The 19,697-nt window shown below is 36.7% G+C and overlaps 1 protein-coding gene across 5 annotated transcripts; it reads left to right on the plus strand.

The window, feature by feature from the left end:
- Nucleotides 1-374: 374 nt before the first annotated feature.
- Nucleotides 375-17,990, plus strand: LOC121322934 (myelin-associated neurite-outgrowth inhibitor). 5 transcript variants are annotated; one of them, XM_041263565.1, is made up of 8 exons: nt 423-481; nt 1,339-1,381; nt 8,010-8,092; nt 10,134-10,214; nt 10,515-10,657; nt 11,133-11,316; nt 13,161-13,286; nt 15,456-17,990. In XM_041263565.1, the coding sequence occupies exons 3-7, from the start codon at nt 8,023-8,025 to the stop codon at nt 13,271-13,273; spliced, it is 591 nt and encodes a 196-aa protein (XP_041119499.1). In that variant the 5' UTR covers nt 423-481; nt 1,339-1,381; nt 8,010-8,022; the 3' UTR covers nt 13,274-13,286; nt 15,456-17,990. The 5 variants fall into 5 exon arrangements, with proteins under 5 accessions (XP_041119498.1, XP_041119501.1, XP_041119500.1 ...); XM_041263564.1 differs by lacking the exon at nt 1,339-1,381 and having other exon boundaries at nt 375-481; XM_041263567.1 differs by lacking the exon at nt 1,339-1,381 and having other exon boundaries at nt 375-481; nt 13,197-13,286.
- The last annotated feature ends 1,707 nt before the right edge of the window (nt 17,991-19,697 follow it).

Here is a 19,697-nt window from a genome sequence, read left to right on the forward strand (position 1 = left end):
ATATATATATATATAATTAAAATATATATATATTATAAATATATTACAAAAATTATACAAAAATACTTTTCCATTTAAAATTCAACAGAGGTAGTGAGAACATTCATTAAAAAACTGGAAATAAGAGACCATTTTACACAACACTATTCGCGCAATAAATACATAACAATACATACATGTGATTTGTTTCACAGTGCAACCAATGGATGCTTTCAGAAAAGTAAAAAAGTGCACTGATACTAGATATGTCCCAATCTTTAAATTAAAATATAATATGTGAACATTAAATGAAAAAAAAGTAATGGCTTAATTCCTCGCACTACCCTTAACTGCAAACACTCAGACCAGAATCTGGCCTTGGGTTTAGCGTTTGCATTTCGGAAGTGACGCACTGGTTTTGGTTGGTGCGCAGCAATCTAGACGTAGAGAGAAGGGAAGAAAACATCAGTAAAAATCAATCCAGACGTCCTGTTTAAACACTGTGAGTATGAGGGTTTGTAATGGATATACTGTTATTTTTTTCGTGTATAACTAATTTACCTGATACGGTTGTTTAGGACGTAGAGGCAGGTGTGGACTGTATATTTCTGTTTAGGGACACGCAGCAATCAGGGTTACGTGATGCTGAATCTCATTTGCCCTCCTCTCCGCGGCCTGCGCTCTCAGGTTGCTAATGTTTCCCATTCTGAAAGCAGAATCCCATGAATTCAGCAAAGCGCTGGCTCGGGGATGCGGCTGCATGTGTAAACATACGACTGATATACATGGGTTTGTTGCATGTGCAAACGGTTATGGGAATGACAATAAGTAATTGGTAATCGAGAACGGTGTGATAAATGAACAAATGTGATATGCGTATTTAATAGTGAAACTAGTAATATACACATGTAATAATAATAATAATAGTAATACTTGACTGACGGGGACGCATTGTACCCAATAACCATTACCAGGGAATGTGTGATTTTATGCAATATTCAATAGAACATGTACCCTGTACAGTACAAGAAAATACGTGGCGGGTATATGATGTAAACTTCTAACAGAATATCCGCGAATAAATTATACAAACATATATACGGATACTATATGAAACATTTCTATTTGAATGCATATAAGCGTACAGTGACCGGGATCAGTACACTTGACATGTGTGCAAATAACAAAGACTTCACATGTGGTGCATGTTGGCATTCCTTTGTTACTGCTGATCAAATTACAAAAGAACTCATTGAGATGAAGAATATTTAATTTTAATTTTCAAGTCATTTAGTGAGTGGCAAGCAGAATTATTTACATTGTGAGGTCATTAGACTTTAGTCTCAATTTGTTTTTCAGATTTTCAGGATCACCTTGCAGTAAGACATATAATCTGAACAATGTAAGTGATTCCTGTGAAGTAGTAAGGCCGTTAATAAATCTTAAACTTGGAGGTTGGTCTGGAACTGTCAAGATTATTAATAATTATCACGCTTATGGAAACTCAATATATTTTTAGATATTCAAATATCTTTGACGTAGCCAAATTATTAATATTAGCAGTTTGTTTTAACACAGCCTTAGGTAGCACTATGGTCAGAATACAGAAGTACCTAAGACATTGTTTCTTGCATAGGCATTAGTCAAGTAGACAAATGTTTTTCTCCATCAGTGTAATTAGTTGTTTTGGGGTTCATAAATGTTGGAGGAAACCAAGTGTTAATTATCTGCCATTGTTTCAGTAATGTGCAGTGTTTTCTTTACCACAACCACTAAAGAGCTTTGCCTCTAAATTATTTGCATGTTTGACTAAATGCTTTATAAATCAATTGAACCATGCAAGTAAAGTGTAACAGGATAAATCTGATATAAAACGAGGTTTGAGCCATCACACACACACACACACACACACACACACACACACACACACACACACACACACACACACACAAACTGCAAATGAAGATTTCCTTTTTGAAGTCTGTTCCCAATTAATTAATGGATTTATGGGGAAAAAGAAAAGCTGGTAGTGATAATTATATGTGCTTATTTTTTGTTAAAATGTGGTTAAAGCACAGCATGCAGACTGCAGATTTAATGATTCTTAACCACATTATGTGATTTATAGCTGATACCTTTTACACCCCAGTATAACTAAGTATTACTGTTCTGGTCTGATTTCATCCCGCCAGTAGCTTTCCTCAGACTTCTACAGAACTGGTCAATACTAAAGGACCTGCCAGATAGCTTACTCCCAGTCCTATGAGGGGAAAAAAGTGAAAAGGCGATGCAAATTTCATGTTACGTTATTCAGCATTTTCTTTCCCCACCCACGCAGCATTTCAAACATATAAATGATGAAATATGTTTCTCAGATTGAATATCGCAAGACCTCTTTTTTTTTTTTATTATTATTATTATTATTATTAGAATGTGGTCTGGGGACATTAACAATTTTAGGTTTTTGTGGTCTATGCCAAGTGTAAAAGGCATTAGCCAAAAGGTTTAGCTGCTTGACTTTTTTCCTTGAGTGTTTTTTTTCACTAGAATTGGTAAATTACTGCATATAGTATAACACAGATTTAAGGACTAAGGTACCTCTTTTCAAATGGGATGCCACACCCCAAGGGGACTTATTTAGGATCAAGGATAGCCTCAGACAGATTTGAGAAGGCAGGTTATTGATTAGTGGTGCCGTTAATGTAACATTTTTGCTGCAGTTATTAACATTTCCTTCACATGTACAGTAAATGCAGGGAGTTAGGAAACTAAACATGACTGTTTCACACATTGACCATCTGTCCAGGCCAGTGGGCCTTTGACACCCTGCAGTGTTTTCAGTATTGCTTGAACTTGACACATTGTTCATCTGTACCTGACACTAAAAGGGACCAGTTGAACCTGAAAATGGTCTTCTGTGGCATGCAGAATAGGGACAGTCAAACATTCGAGAGCTGATGCACAGCGTTCTATTGAATTCATCTTTTTAAAGGTAAAATCATAATCTTAACACTGTTTCATAACTTCACAGTATTCGTTATAATGATTCAGAATGTCCCATAGTTCAGTTTCATTCAGATAGAATCTGATAGAAGTTTTGCAGCCTCAGGTGCTTACTGTTAATTCTTCATGAATTACAGTACTACACAAGTTCTCCTGATTTTGTTTGTCTTTTTTAAAATGGTTGCTGGGACTGAGGATATAATGTTAAGTACCCTCTGTTGTTAAAATGCAATTTAATGTCCAACACCAACAGATGTCTGATATTTCCATCCTTTCTGTTTGACATTTTCTGTCAGCTGGCAATGTATCCTTTTGTCACAGCAAAGAAACAGATGATCTGTCTTTTTTTATTGTGTGAGAGAGCAGAGCACTGGGACACATCTTCCTGCAGTAGCACAGCCCCGCCTATTGATAAATGTATAGTGATGCTAAAGCTGAAACACCTAGTGTACCTTGCAAACTGTATAATGTAATCTACAAAATCTACAGATGTTGAGAGCACTGGACAATGTCTATGTTTAGTAGTCCTGTTCTAGTTTTGCTGCATGTGCACCAGCATATTCATTGAGGAATCATGCAGTGGAGAAACCAGTTTACATAGCCCATTGTACTGTTATATACAAACTGGCATGTCATGTAATGTCATGCAAAATACAATTTTATCGCTCCTTTGTACAAAACCACAGCAACAGAGATCAACAGAGATTACTTTGAAAATAGTTTTTAATGGTGATGTGTTGAAGTTGAACAAGGAATAAAGAATGTCGTCTGTAAAGAAGGATAGACTTTTAAGTATGAAGGTTACAGTATAATCACATGAGGAATAAACTCGCAAAAAAATAAATTAATAAAATGGACATGATATGTCTTCTTCAATTACTGTACACTTGTGTGTATTTTTAACTAATGTCCAGTTTCAAAAGCTTGATGTGATTTCTGAAATGGTCGTTTTTTTAAAAGGGAAATTAAACAAAAAACTTCAAAGTGTGAGTTTTGTGATTTTTATTTATGTTTATTCGAGTATTTATACTAGTAAATAATGCAGGAAGATTGTGCTTCACTGATTTTAGTATTCATTTATACGACAAGTTAAAAACTGTAAAGTTCATGAGTAGCACAAGAATCGCCCGACGCCTGCTTCGCCCACCCTGTATCAGTAGATTCGCTAGTGCACAAGCGAGCTCTGCACTAATGTGACGTGCATTTTTACAGAGGGAAATCCGAGAATCAGCTGCAAGACAGACACAAATATGCTTAGGTTAATGTTTGTAAGAATGGTCCCAAAGTAATAGTTTTGCCTCGAGTGGCTGGAGTCTCGACTGAGGTTGACATTTATGATAATAACTTGCGAAAGTTAATAAACTGAGTGCAAAGGTTTTTGCCAGTTACTGCGAAAAATGCAGGGATTTTAGCCTTAGAGGGAACGCTGACCCGGATGCAACAATCTCAGTACTGACTGACACTGAACAATCACCAGTGTTATTGTTTTATTCTGTTAGTGAAAACGAAGACTATGGTTGGCTTATTCAAAGATAAGGCTAATTCAAAGATAACCTATTGTAGTGTGAATCTTGCATTGACTGATGCAGTCATTACTTGTCCGCCATCTTTACACAAACTGCAATCAGGCAATCAAACAGTGAGTTGAGGAAACCACTGAAAATATGAAGCAATCTACATTCGATATTTTTTTAAGAGAAAGGGCATGTAAATACAGTATAGCATGTAAGTGTACATAATTCACAGTTTTGTTTCTTTACTGTTTTTCTTTAAACATACTGTTTAAATGTTCATCAATGTGAAGCAGTCTTCATAGAAGTACTGTAAATTGGCCGTTTCATCATTATTGTAATGCAGCAAATTGCCAAACCCTAGCATAGTGAACACCCTGATATAACAAACATTTCTCCTGGTCCTTTTGGGGTTCATAAGGGAAGTTAGTCTGCATCAACTAAGGAGCAACATGCTTAGAAATACATGGTAGGATTTAATAGTTGTGCAAGTGTTACAGTTTAAAATGACACTGCATTAAATTTAAATGACTGTAATATTTTGAAAAATTGTTTTTAAATTGCATGTGTTGTACACTTAGTGCTGTACCATAGCAGTGTGTTTTTAATTATACTTTTTGTAAATATGCAAAAAAAAAGTAACTAATGAAACGTATTTTTACAATGCTAACCCTGTCAGTAACTGTCTGTATACTTCCTACATGTTCTGCACATTAATGGGAGGGGGTGGGGGAAAGGATCAAAAGGCTCAGGGGTTTGGTCTTGGTAGTGTAGCAGACTGTTTCAGTAGCATTGTGTAACTTTGGTTGAAATCTGGCTCAAGTCACAAATGATACTTATCTGCAGGTGTCATCTTTTAAGCTGACTCGGACGGTTTAGTATTGTGGTGGGGTTGCAGAGATATAAGCTGGCATGGATCCTGGTGGCACAGTATATGATTCAGTGCCAGTATTCATACGCGTTCAGAAAGAAAGGACATAACATAAAGAAAAAGGCATTATGAAGTCTGTATTAAGCCAGGAAAACTTCATCAGCAGAAGATACTGATGTTACATTCTGAATGAAAACTGTGAAGCAGCTAGAGGACTAGAAGGAATCTTCACAGGGAATGCAAGTGGCAGAAAGCCAGTTCGGTCACCTTGAGGTAGTGAGATAAAGAGCGAAAAAGAAAGCAGATGAATGAATTGCCTCTGGGCTGTTTTCTGTAAGCTTGCTTAGACCAGTGTAGTTGAATGCTTGAGCTCAGAGATGAGTTGTTCATTATGGGCCTTTGATTTTCTCCCTCGTTATCCACCAACAGTGACTAGGTATAACATCATGTGATGGTCAGAGTATTGCAGAGGACAGAGCCAACGTCTGATTTGATCAGTACATCTTGTTAGCATAGAGGGCTAGGGGAACTACCATCTTAAACATGGGACTGCACCAAATCACTCTAAGAACATGTGCCGGAACTTCACCCCAAAGAGAACTCTTTAAATTGGCTTAAGCTATTTTGCTGTAAGAGTTTTTTATTCATATTTAAATTTTTCCAATATTCATTAGGAAAACACTAATGCAAATTAAGTTCCATAGCTCCAGTACTCTTAGACCTGGCCCTCTAATAGTAAAATAACTTCTGTCAACAATGCTGTTGTACTAAATAATCTATGGGATGAAATTCATAGTTGTTGTTATTATTATTATGATGATGATTATTATTTTTATTCGATTATTTGTCAGATGCCATTATCCAAGGCAATCTAAAGGGTTTGTCGTTAGGAAGGCTTTGACAGCGAAAAAACACAATGATAGGAAAAATGTCAGTAAACTGCCAGGAGCTCAGTAGAGACAAGTTTTCCTTTGTTGCTTTCGAGTCCTGGGCCCTGTTCCTCATAGCTGGCTAACTGAGTTAGCTGGATAACTCTCAGGGTAACTTGACAGAAGTCTGGCTTTTTCTGTTCCTCAAAGCAAGCTTAAAGTATAGCCGACTAAGTTACCATAGCAACACATCCTTAATCTTAAACCAGCTCCAGCGCAGGCTAACTTAAAGTTAGCCGGATCTGTGTATAAAAACTCGTACTTCTACCCAATGAAAGCACTTGACACACCCCTCTAAAATGGCAATGCCCTTCCTTGGAGATCCCATAGATCAATAGATTTATTGCATCATACTCAACTTTAACTCAATAGATTATTATTATTATTGTTATTATACATTTTATCACCAACTATTTGTATTTTTCAAGTTAAGGTTGAGTATATAATTTTATTGTGTATAATATTCTATACTGTGCTGTTATTAATTGTGGTTAGAATTCATTTAAATTATTAGATTTAAGTTAATGATACAATTAGTATTAAATAATTCATTTTCATCATGATTAACACATAGAAAGTAACATATTCAACCAAATCAAAATTTAAGGATCATTCAACCAAATCAGAATGCATTAAGGCACATTGAAAGGTGAACAAATATAAATAACTTGTAAGAAATGTAAGAATGTGATGTTTTGTTATCTATAATAAATACAGGAAACACACATTGCTGGCGGCACCTGTACCATACTGTTTTTGTGTTTAGTGTTCATGCCCTGTTTGTTAGTGTTAGTTTCGTTTAGTGTTAGTACGTTTTGTTTGTCTATTTATTTTGGCCTAACATGCCGTGTGCTGTTTTTTGTTCAAACCTTTTGTTTTGTTCACTTATTAAACTGCGCAGCAGCGCAATTCGCATTTCACCTGGCAGTACTGTGTGTTTCTTCTCGGTCTCACGTCACCATTACAGCCTGCTTGGTACAAAGACAAATACCTGTATATATTGATTAACCCAATATGTAGAACCATCAACAATGTTAGTACCGGCTAGAGATAGAACACTATTGAGCCATTTTTAGTGATCTGGTCTAAAGTGTGTCAGATGTTAACACCATGACCCTTTAAATCACCGTAATAATGCCCGAAACTTATATATACTGTTATACAGAACTTAATTTACTTGTATTTGTACAATAATGCAACTTAATTCTAATAAAGAAGTGGGGTTTGCCTAGAATCCTTGCTGGTATTATTGGGGGGTAAAAAGTGAAGAAAACATATCTGATTTTCATTAAAGATTGTGAAACAACTGTTAAGTTGTCTTTGTAAATTGTAACCACTTTAGCGAATGATACAAAATGAACTCTTAATCAACCCTGAATTACCATTTAAAAGGATTGTCACCCAGTTATTAACTACATTGTTAAAATGGCACTGTGCTTCCCTGAGTTGTTTACAAAGTGACCGTAAACATGTTATACTGTAGCAGAAATTAATAAGTAAAATAAAAAGCCTTACTTAATCAAATTATGACTTTATGCAGGAATAAGGATGTTTTGTTTGGCTTTGAAGCATTTCTGTGTTTTGGTCAGAACAATTCTGATTTAGCCTAGGCACATGTTTAAACTGTTTCTCTATCATTTCCTTTTCTCATTAAGACAGAAATGTAGCATTGATCTTTCGCTGTGGTTTACTTTTATTCATTTTTATTTTTTGCAGAACATCTGATACCATGAACCCTGTTTACAGCCCTGCACCTTCAGGGGTCCCCTATGCAAATCCAAAAGGAATTGGATATCCAGGTAAGTGGACACACATAATAATAAGTGCTTTACAATGTGTACATACCCACTGCTACTGCATCCAACATAAACATATTTGAAACCAATGGCACAGTGGCTTTGATTAAACCGAAAATCCATCTCCATGTATAAAGGGAGGTGTGGGGCAATTATTTGGACTGACGGGAACAGTGGTATATTGTAGTAAGGCAGGCAATACCTACATGGTCATTTAGGTATTTCTGTTAAATTGCAACAATGTGGATATTGAAGGGAAAGTAACTTGTAGATTTCAAATTTGGTTACTAATATCATCTGGAATACTATCATAATGGCAGATTTGCAGTAACCCAACTAGTGATGTTGTGCATACAATACAGTACTGCCACCCTAGGACCCTTGTGCATTATAGCCTGTAAGTGACCTATATTTTATTTGTATTTATTTATCTTTTTTCTTATACAGTGGCTCTCAAAAGTATTCACCCCCTTGGACTTTTCCACATTTTATTGTGTTACAATATGGAATTAAAATTGATTTAATGCCACTGATCAACACAAAAAAGTCCATAATGTCAAAGTGAAAAATAAAATCTACAAATTGTTCTAAATTAATTACAAATACAAAACTAAATAATTGATTACATAAATATTCACCCCCTTGAGCCAATATTTGGTAGAGGCACCTTTGGCAGCAATTACAGCCATGAGTCTATTTGGAGAATTCTCTACCATGCACATCTGGACACTGCAATATTTCCCATTCTTCTTTGCAAAATTGTTCAAGCTCCATCAAGTTGGATGGGGACCTTTGGTGAACAGCAATTTTCAACTCTTTGCACATATTCTCAACTGGACTGAGATCCAGGCTTTGACTGGACCACTCCAGGACATTGACCTTTTTGTTTTTAAGCCACTCCAGTGTGGCTTTGGCTGTATGTTTGGGGTCATTGTCCTGCTGGAAGATGAATCTTCTCCTAAGTCCCAGGTCTCTTGCAGACTTCAGCAGGTTTTCCTCCAGGATTTCTCTGTACTTTGCTGCATCCATTTTGCCCTCTATTTTCATGAGCTTTCCAGGCTCTGATGCAGAGTAGCATCCCCATAGCATGATTCTGCCACCACCGTGCTTCACAGTAGGGATGGTGTTCTCAGGATGATGTGCGTTGTTAGGCTTGCACCAAACATAGCGCTTAGCGTTGAGGCCAAAAAGCTCTATTTTGGTCTCATCAAATCTTCTTCCACTTGGTCTCAGAGTCTCCCACATGCCTTCTGGCAAACTCTAGCCGAGATTTGATGTTTTTTTTCATATGCAGTGTTTCCATATGCAGTGTCTCCCAGCTCAGCTGTGGAAGACTGTAACTCCTTTAGAGTTGCCAAAGGCCTCTTGGTGGCCTTCCTGACTAGTGCCCTTCTCATCAAGATACTCAGTTTTTGAGGACGGCCTGTTCTAGACAGATTCACAATTGTGCCATATTCTATCAATTTCTTAATAATGGACTTTACTGTGCTTCCGGGGATATTCAGTGCCTTGGAAATGTTCTGATATCCTACTCCTGATTGGTGCTTTTGAAGAACCTTATTCCGGATTTGCTTTGAATGTTCCTTCGTCTTCATGATGTAGTTTTTGTTAGGAAATGTACTAACCAACTGTGGGACCTCCCAGAGACAGGTGTATTTAACCTGAAATCATGTGAAACACCTTAATTGCGCGCAAGTGGACTCCATTCAACTAATTATGTGACTTTTAAAGACAGTTGGTTGCTCCAGAGCTTATTTAGGTGTGTCAAAGCAAAGGGGGTGAATACTTATGCAAACAATTATTTAGTTTTGTATTTGTAATTAATTTAGAACAATTTGTAGATTTTATTTTTCACTTTGACATTATGGACTTTTTTTGTGTTGATCGATGCAAAAACTCCTAATTAAATCCATTCTAATTCCATGTTGTAATATAATAAAATGTGTACAAGTCCAAGGGGGGTGAATACTTTTGAGAGCCGCTGTACCTATAGAACAGCATACAGATGACAATACTGACCTCATTTTTTCTGTTTGTTTTTCAGCTGGTTTTCCAATGGGCTATGCAGCTGCTCCTGGCTACTCGCCTAATATGTACCCTGGTGCAAACGCAGCCTTTCAGACAGGTAGGGCGTGTTCTCTTATATAAATAAATGGCTTCAGTACTTCCAGGCAGTGTGTACGCTTCTGATACTGGCTGCTAAATTAATCCTAATTGCATTGCAGCATTCTCTGAATATTACAAGTCGCAATCTGCAGCTGTGCGTTTTCCTGTCTATGTCATATTAAGTATACACAAAACAAATGTTGCTGTTATCTTGCCCCCTCATCAAGTGTCTTGTTTTCAATTCAGCAGGCTCTGTTGAAGCCTTTTATTAGTACGTTATCTACTTTAGCAGCATTTTTTTTTCTTTCTTTTGTTACAGGGTTCGCCCCAGGCACACCATATAAAGTCTCCTGCTCTCCCACTACTGGAGCAGTGCCACCATACTCCTCATCACCAAACCCCTACCAGACAGCAATGTACCCGCTTCGAAGTGCCTATCCACCACAGAACCCGTATGCACAGGTAAGGAATTGCAGAACAAAGGTTATTTAGTTATTTCATAACTTTAAATAAAATGCATATTTAAAAAAAACAAAAAAAACACATTTTCTTAATGTGTTTTTGGTACTGACCAACTCATATCACATTACTGTGCTGGATTACATGCATTGACCGAATCGTATATGTTATGGCACATATTGTAAATTTATAGTTTACAATATGCTTCCCAAATCACAGTGAAGTGTGCCACTGTAGTGTGCTATTGATAGATGTATAGCATGGAAGATGGATTTTAGTGGTCAATGGCAGTGTGTTGTACAATTCCTAATAAGGCTTCTGTTTAACTAGAGTTGGATTTAAATATGGGTGTATCCTTCCTCTGCATCTGAAGTCTGTAATTATCTGGTTTTAAAAGGGAGGGTATTAATCAGGCCAATATTTCACATTTTAAAAAATGTTGTTAAAGTTGTTGTTTTTTTTGTCTCTTGATTAACAGCAAGGTGCTTACTACACACAACCTCTGTATGCAGCACCGCCCCATGTAATTCACCACACAACAGTCGTTCAACCCAATGGTATGCCTGCGGCCATGTACGCTCCTCCTATCCCGCAGCACAGAGCTAATGGTGTTGCCATGGGCATGGTAGCTGGGACCACTATGGCAATGTCAGCTGGTATGAGTATATATGTATATAAATAACCCCCTAGCAATAATGTCACTTTTTGTTGAATTACAAATAATGTGTGCACAGTTTTTCAAACTAACTTTTTTTATTCAAAGCTGTAGTGGTTAAACTGAACAATGTTATATGAGGAGGAGGTTAAATGTCAGCAAAACGTGCAAAGAAAATGTACAAAATGAAAGTTACTGGTTGCATAAGTATTCAGCCCCTTAAGTTGGTACTTGGTAGAAGCAACTTTTGCAGCAATCACTTTGTTGGGGATCGTCGATGGACTGCAGTTTTCAAGTCTCGCCATACATTTTCAATTGGATTCAAGTCATGACTTTGACTGGGCCACTCAAGAACGTTAATTCTCTTCTTTTTCAACCACCCCAGTGTGGCTTGGCTTTGTGGTTCAGGTCTTTGTCCTGCTGAAATGTGAATTTCCTCTCCGGTTTCAGCGTCTTGGCTCTGGTTTTCCTGAAGGATTTGCCTGTACTTTGCATTATCCATTCTCCCCTATATCCCCCAATCCCTGCTGAAGAGAAGCATTCCCATAACATAATGCTGCCACCACCATGCTTGACAGTTGAGATGGTGTGGGTGACATTATGACTGGGTGGTGTGCAGTGTTGGGTTTGCACCAGACGTAATGCTTAGAATTTAGACTGAAAAGTTCAATTTTTGACCACAAAAACCTTTTTCCACATGTCTGCAGTATCATCTACATGCTTTTTCGCAAACTCCATACATGCTTTAAGACGAGGCTTTTTGAGTAATGGCTTCTTTCTTGCCACCCATCCGTACAGGCCAGCTTTGTGTAGGGACCGGCTTATTGTTGATGTGTGAACACTGACTCCCATCTCAGATACAGAACTTTGCAGATATCTCTAGGTCATTGTTGGCCTCAGAGTAACATCCCAAATATGTTTCCTGCTTGCCCAGCTGCTCAGTTTGGGAGGACATCCTGATCCGGGTAGTGTCTGGGTGGAATGATACATCTTCACTTCTTAATGATAGACTTTACAGTGCTGAGAGGGATAATCAGTGCCTTTGAAATTTTCTTGTACCCTTCTCCTGCTTTGCCTCTCTGTCACTTTATCCTTGACTTGTTTCGAAAACTCCTTGGTCTTTACGGTTGCTTTGTTGGATCACTCTGTGAGTTGCAGCTTGAAAGTCTTTATATACCTGAGCGAAATTAGCTACAAGTTAAACCACTTTGAGTGTACACAGGCTGAAGCCATTTCACTAATTTTGTGACCTTTCAAACAAATCATTTGAACCTGAGCTGATTTAGGGCTCCAGTAGCAAAGGGGTTGAATTCTTATGAAACTGAGATTAACCTGTTTTGCTCTGTAATTACGTGGAATTATGCTTAGGTGCCAACAAAATGTGAAAAAGCATTTGTAAATAAATGTATGTCCCCAATCACATTATATAACAAGCCCAGTTACCAATACCACTGTATACTGCAGTGAAAAAGGCTGCAGGATGGTCAATGTCCAGAAAACAAACGGATTGCCAGAAATGTTTTTGGTTTTTAAATAAATTCTTGAAAAATAACAATAGTTTTATTTTGAGTGCTGATCAAATCAGAAATGGTCTGTAGGGACCCACAACTACAGCAAGTGAGAAAAACAGTATGGTGCACAACAAGCCTGCAGACATAATACTGCAATCTAATACTGTCTGGTGGATCCAGTACTACCAAATATTGATTGATTTGCTGTCTCACCCTTTTATATTTTTATATAAAGGTGTGTTAAATGTTGTAATATTTAATGCTAGCTCCACAACCATACCAGGCTTAAGTCGGTTCTCTTCCGTAGCACTTTAACAATTGAATTACTTTGTGTTTTTAGGCACTTTGTTGACAACCCATTCCCCATCTCCTGTAGCTCCTCATCAAGTTACGATGCCCACATACCGGCCTCCAGGGACACCTACCTATAGCTACGTGCCCCCGCAGTGGTGATCAGTCTGGCAGTGTAAGTGACCTTTTGCATAGAAAAATCAAATGCAGAGTGTAACTGGGTATAAGCATGGGTGCAAGTTTTCTGTCTATAGACGGAATTCCGTCAAAATGGTCTCTCCGGGTGCATTCCTATGATTCGCGTAGAAATAAAAAAAAAAGGGGGGGATGGGTGGTGTAGGTTCTGTCTGGTGTTCGACTCACAGTGTGGACAAAGAACAGACATGGGGCGAATCCTGCCACATGCGAAGCTCCGTCACCGATCTAAAAATATAACTTTTGGGATCAGCAAGCTCGATCTATCCAAATGCGGCCGGTTTGTGATACAGGAGCGAATGGTTACAGAAACATGACTTCTGATGTTTTGCCAAGTTTGCTTTTCCTAAAAAAAAAAAAAAAAAATTCCCAGTCGGGTGTCAAAACTACAGGTCATCAACCTTGAAACGGTATGCTGTTCTTGAGAATGACGCCGATACCACACTGACAAAAATCCTCCGCTGGGCAATGAAACACAGCAAGATATACTGTAAACATATCTGTTTGCTAGACCAACACACAGTCATGCCTGCCTGATTAGTTATGCCTGAACTGTCAAGTGGCGATCGATTTAGTTTTGGACTGGAGAGAGAGAACAAGATAGTAACAGAGTTATTGTGAAAATTGCATACTTGCTGTTTAGTTTGCAGTATATACTTGCAATTAAAGTGCACTAAAAGCCGTGAAATGCAAGCCACAGTTTATATATAAAAAAATAAATGAAATTAATAAATAAATTAAAAAACTTAAAAAAAAAAAAAGTGCTTGATTTTAAATTATATGAATAATGTTTGTCAATATGTAATTTTTCAGGCTATGATGTGTGGCATTTTATTTCTTTATTTTAGCTATTGTTAATTATGTTTCTCTTAGCAACTTTACATATTAACAATACAGTTGCATGGTCATTTAGATTTTTGTTATCCTTCTGGAGCATACAAAAACAAATGAACTCTATCTTTGTTTTTATTTATTGTACTTCATTGGGTTTTAGTAGTTTGGAATGTTTTAAAAACGTTGAAGTCTTGTTGGAGAGGGGCTTCAGGGCTCAGACGGCTCTCAGGAATAGACTGGCAAAAGACAGACTGAATACCCTTCTTTGTTATAAGAGTTGAGGGATCTCGCTAGAAGGCATTTGATTTATGGGAAGGCCCTGGCAAAGTTCAGACATGAAAAGAAAAGAAGGATATTTTTGCACAACAGCTGCAAAAAAATGACTTGTGTAATGTAAGACACCATGCTTCTTGACATAATTCTTACTGACTGAAAGCTAAATAAAAACTTTATTTTTACATTTTAATTTTTTTTGTTCTTCAGAAACACAATGCCAGTAATCTCTGTTGGCATGTATAAAAATACCGTAGTTGTGCTGAATTCTAAATCTTAAAACATATTGACCACGTCATTAAAGAAAATGTCCCCCTAAATTTTGGTACGGGGCCAAATTGACCCTCAATCAGTAAGTCCTGGAGTAAACACTGCATTTCAAAAATCTTTTTGAACTATGTGTGATTTATCAGGTTGGTCCATCTGGTAAAATGACAAGTTGTAAGTTAAGTAATTTCTGGATTTCTTTTTCTACAAAGTCAAGGTCAAATTTGCTACTGAAAGTGGTCCAGAATGGCTTGGAATCCACCAGGGAACATGTACAACCCCAGAATTACAGGGGGCCTAGGCAGCCCCCAAATCCCTGGCCAGAACATTGGTTGTGACCCAGGAGCTTCAGTCAAAATGATCATTGGCCACTTTCACCCATGTATAAGTGGACTTGATGTCATTCTGTGTTTGGAAAGGCTGTAGAAAGTTTCCTGATCCTTGTTAAGAGAGGAGATATTGGAGACTGTTTTTTTTTTTTTTTGCCTGTACTGGAAGAGGTCTGGCTAGTTAGCTAAAGTAATGATCAAAATAGCAGGGTTATAGGTCTGTGCTGGGCCAAAGGAACCTGTCCCAAGTTCTGTCTTAACCTGTACCGCAGCATCGATCTTTATTAATCTTCGAGTGATTCTGGACTGTCACCATCCTAGGAGAGTTTGATTTTTGTATAAAATGCTGAATAGTAACTCTGAGCTTTAGCTTTGCAGCACTGACATATTTTTATTTTGTTGTTTGCTATTTTTAAACCCTCTCTAATCCATTCTTGTACCTGCAGGTTTAAAGATGGGAGATATGCATTCAGTCGGGTAATGTACACTTGGTGCTGATGCCCATATGTCTCTGACCCAAGACTCCTTCCTTCCAAAAGAAAAACAAAAAAAACACAAAAAAAGAAGAAACTTCCAGTGCTCAACATTTTGCCAAAATTCTAGCAAAAACCCAAATCAGTGAAGTCGTGGTAACCCACAACTGCATATCTTACATCTTCCAACTCGGCCATTACCGAAACAAAACAGAAAAAATGGTCTTGATGCAAAATTGTGTTTTGTGTACTGTCTTGAAGTTTTATAGCTAACCTATAACATAAAAAGGGAGTATAAATTAATTATTGGCTTTGTATCTAGTTGAATGCATGTTTAAAAAAAAAAAAAAATACAATTGCTTGCTCAATCTACCTGCATTGACTGATGCAAAACCGTCATATGCAAAATCCAAAGGAATTGAAGTTAAACAAAATAATTCTGCAACCCAGTATCCCTGTTGCAATGTTAAAAAAAAAAAGTACATACTGAAACAGAGCAATTGTGTATAAGTGAATTTCTATATGATGAAAAACTCTCTAACTTTGGATACTTAGTACAGTATAAATATTATACTTTGTTTGTTGTTGCTGGAGTTGTCAGTCCAGGTGGGCACAGTTTTTATTTCACTGGGTGATGTTACCATTTAGAGTTTTTTGGAGGATGCCTTTAAGGCAAACGGGGGTTTCTGTCTGGCAGGATGTATATTAAGCCAGAACTGTCTTAGCATTTACTTTTGTGTTGATTTGTCAGTGTTATGAATGCAGATGTTAGTGATGTGTTGCTTGTAGGGTGGGAAAAAAATAAATAAAAAAATACATGGCCAGGTTTAGGACCTTGGAACAACATGGAGCTGTGAATGATCCTGCCCATTTTACTTTATTTTCTTTGAAATATTGCAAAAGAAATACTAAAACAGCCCTACAACAGAAAACAGTACGCACCGAGCCCAAAGCGAGACAAATATTGTAGCTGCTTCTGTGTTTTTAAAATGAAGATAAGACTTTTTTTTTTTTTTTTATAGTCGGCCAGTTAATTTTTAAGACTGAAACTATTTAAAAAATGTTTAAAAAAAAATATTAAATGTTTACTTGTAAACATTAAATCCAATTTTATACTGGCAATTTAAATATGCATTAGGTGTTAAAGCTTTTAATATATATTGAAGAATTGCCTAATTTATAGAATAGATTAAGAGACCAATAGCTGTAGCTCTTGGGCTTTTTCTCTCAAACTAAATCCATTTGAAAATTAATTGTGAGTATACAAATTAAAACCACTTTTTATAGCTTCTGGATCTTATTTCATGGATTGTATCTAAAACCCCAAGACAGTGTGGGGCAAAAACTAAACAAGCAATATAACGTCTTAATCTAGTCTAGCTGATTTAGTGCTCTTCCCTATACCATACCTAAAAGTAGGAATTTTAAAATGGTAACCTCAATCTGTGATTTCTGTTTTTATATTCCCAAGTACCACAACAAGAATAGCTGTCTACACATCATGACTTGCCATTGGGATCTCCACAACATGGCTACATGGTGTTCCACAAGGTTGATGAGGAGCTAATTGAAAGTTTATTTTTCTTAAGGGGAACAGACAATTTTGTTACAGTTTTGTTTGTGTGTTTTTACATTCAGTTGAACGAATCAGTCAGAATGTTTGCCAGTTAATGCTTTTAAGAACTAGGTCTTCAGGCCTTAAGCACTTCCATATAGCTCATACATCTAACTTCTTATACAAGCCTTTAATGAGGGATATATTTATATGCAGCAGTTCACTTAAGTCGATTGGTTTTACATGATGGTAGGTTAAGGTATTGTGTGTAGTGTGTTTCCACAGTCTCAGACTATTTCTTTCGCTATTAACACTGTCTTGTTGTCACTAATAGAGAGGCTGTCTGTATGGCCCTTCGTGGTTTGACTGCAGCATGGTTAGCAATGTTTTGTGTGGAATCTTACCCAGAAATATTGTCTGCAATGCCTGCTATGTGGAATATAGCATGCCAGCCTGCAACAGGAAAAGGGGAATTCTTGGATTGTTTAAAATAGCACAGGAAAAGTATACTTTTACATTATTATAATTTTTTTTTTTTGTGTGTTTGTTTTAACTTCACAAAATGGTGAGCATTTTATTTTTTTTTCAAATTTAACTTAATATTATCACAATTTTTGTAGTTTGTGCTAGATGGATCTTCTGCATGACGTAGTAAAGTGTTGTTCACAACCTATAAATGTAAACAGTCTGATTTGCGACAATCAAAATAGCTTGATATCTGAGACTGCTAGAAAATTGGGTCACATTTTACTTTTACTATTTGTTTTATGAGACCAGTAGAGTACTTGGGGGAAATTGTTCAAACAGTAACAAGATACATTAAGCATTAAGTATTTAAATATCAAGGTTTAGAAGGTCAGCAGGCATTTCCTATACATGTAGCTGTACCAAATGCATCACTGATCTCTTCAAGGCCAGACAACTATCATAGGGTTTCCTTAGCTGCAACATCATCCTACATCAACCCAGACCTTTAACACTGCAGCCTTTTACCACCAGTTGACTGTGCCATAGGTAAAGTGCATACTCACAGTGTCTAGAGAAACATTTTACCTGTAAAGCACACAAGACTAGAAAGTATGAAAGAGTTAATAAGAAATGATGATATAATTCTGACTGACTTGTAGTAAATTAGCAAAAACATGGACTTACATTTTGATTGTTCCCTTATTAAAAGGTTTACATTGATGTATGTCAGTTCTAAATGGCATTTTAGTCATTACGAATTTCAAAAAAAGAATAAAGAAGTGTAGTGGCTGTGTATGTTTATGTCCTGACCTGGGGGGGGGGGGGGCTGCATTGCAGTATTGGAGCCATTATGGACAAAATTAAGTCTATCTTGATTGCAACTAATCTTTAATATTCTTTATTGTTAGTACAGTTGCAGGTACTTTTTTTTCATGGTTTTGTTGTACAAATCGTATTTAGCAACCTTGATGAGCACAATATATTAGTGCTTGAAAATCATTCCATTTTTAAATTTGTTTTATAGGACCTGAAAAATACAGAGAACATGACATTTAGACTTGAGCAAATTCTCATAAACCATATTAAAGGATGGAGAATTTCTACTTTTTCTAATTGGGGTCAAATCATTGCACCCTTTCTTATTTGGCAGCTATAAAAGTTATTTATCAAATGAGTCCAATCTGTGGAAAGTAGCACTTGTTTCCAACTGCACAGCACTGAAATTAGATTGTCGATCCCCAGCTATGAACTGCTCTAGTGACAAACCATAAAAAATAAATGAAGTACTAAGAGATAGTGCTGTTGTTTTCCATATGTCACTCAGTTTGTGATTTATTTTACATTGAATGAGACTGCAGAATCAAGGGCTGTGCTGAGATGCTTTCTGGTCTGAAAAACCAGTGTTTTAACAGAACAGTCATTAAACAGCTTTTATTAACAGTGCTGCAAAAAGTCAGAACCAGCAGGTGGCACTGTTTCATGAAAAATATGCTCCAGAGGTCTTAAAAAAACAAAAAAAACTAAATACTCTACATAAAATCCTAGTTTTCTGGTTTTGAGGTTTGAAGCACTTTAGATTGAGATAATGCAACTGGTAAAACCTAGGAACTACAAAAACGTATTCTTAGGTGCTTTTCTGAACATTGAGGATACCTAACAAATGTATCTTACTGCTTGTACCTGAAAGCAATACATAGCAACTGATACCTAGTTAAATATTAAGGGACGTGTCTGTTTTAGGCTTTTTTGTGATTTATTTACAAAGTTCCTTAACTGCATAGATAAATAAGTACGTGTGTGTGTGTGTGTGTGTGTGTGTGTGTGTGTGTGTGTGTGTGTGTATATATATATATATATATATATATATATATTATGAGATATATATATATATATATATATCTTTTAGCATATTCATTGTATTAAATATACAAATGTTATCATTGTGAGTTTTAGTGAGTTGTAATACCACCCTCAATACTACTGGCTTCTGTTTGTACATTTTTTTAGAATCAGCTAAAGGGGGTGGAGTTTTGTATTTCAGATGTCCAAAGAACCCTCTTATTGGCACAGGTTTTGAAATACTGTGTAAAAGAAGCGAATACAACAGTAACACTAATGGTATGTGGTGATTTATGCTTATAGAGGTATTGATACTCAAAAAAAAAAAAAAAAATGTTTGCCCAACAAGCATG

Source organism: Polyodon spathula, chromosome 11 (genome assembly GCF_017654505.1).
Source record: "Polyodon spathula isolate WHYD16114869_AA chromosome 11, ASM1765450v1, whole genome shotgun sequence".
Taxonomy (NCBI): domain Eukaryota; kingdom Metazoa; phylum Chordata; class Actinopteri; order Acipenseriformes; family Polyodontidae; genus Polyodon; species Polyodon spathula.

Bases quoted from the DNA above. Each gene is read 5' to 3' on its own strand.
- LOC121322934 (XM_041263564.1), top strand. From the start codon at position 8,023: ATGAACCCTGTTTACAGCCCTGCACCTTCAGGGGTCCCCTATGCAAAT. The intron at 10,215-10,514 runs GTAGGGCGTGTT...CTTTTGTTACAG, and splicing joins AAACGCAGCCTTTCAGACAG to GGTTCGCCCCAGGCACACCA. The intron at 10,658-11,132 runs GTAAGGAATTGC...CTTGATTAACAG, and splicing joins CACAGAACCCGTATGCACAG to CAAGGTGCTTACTACACACA.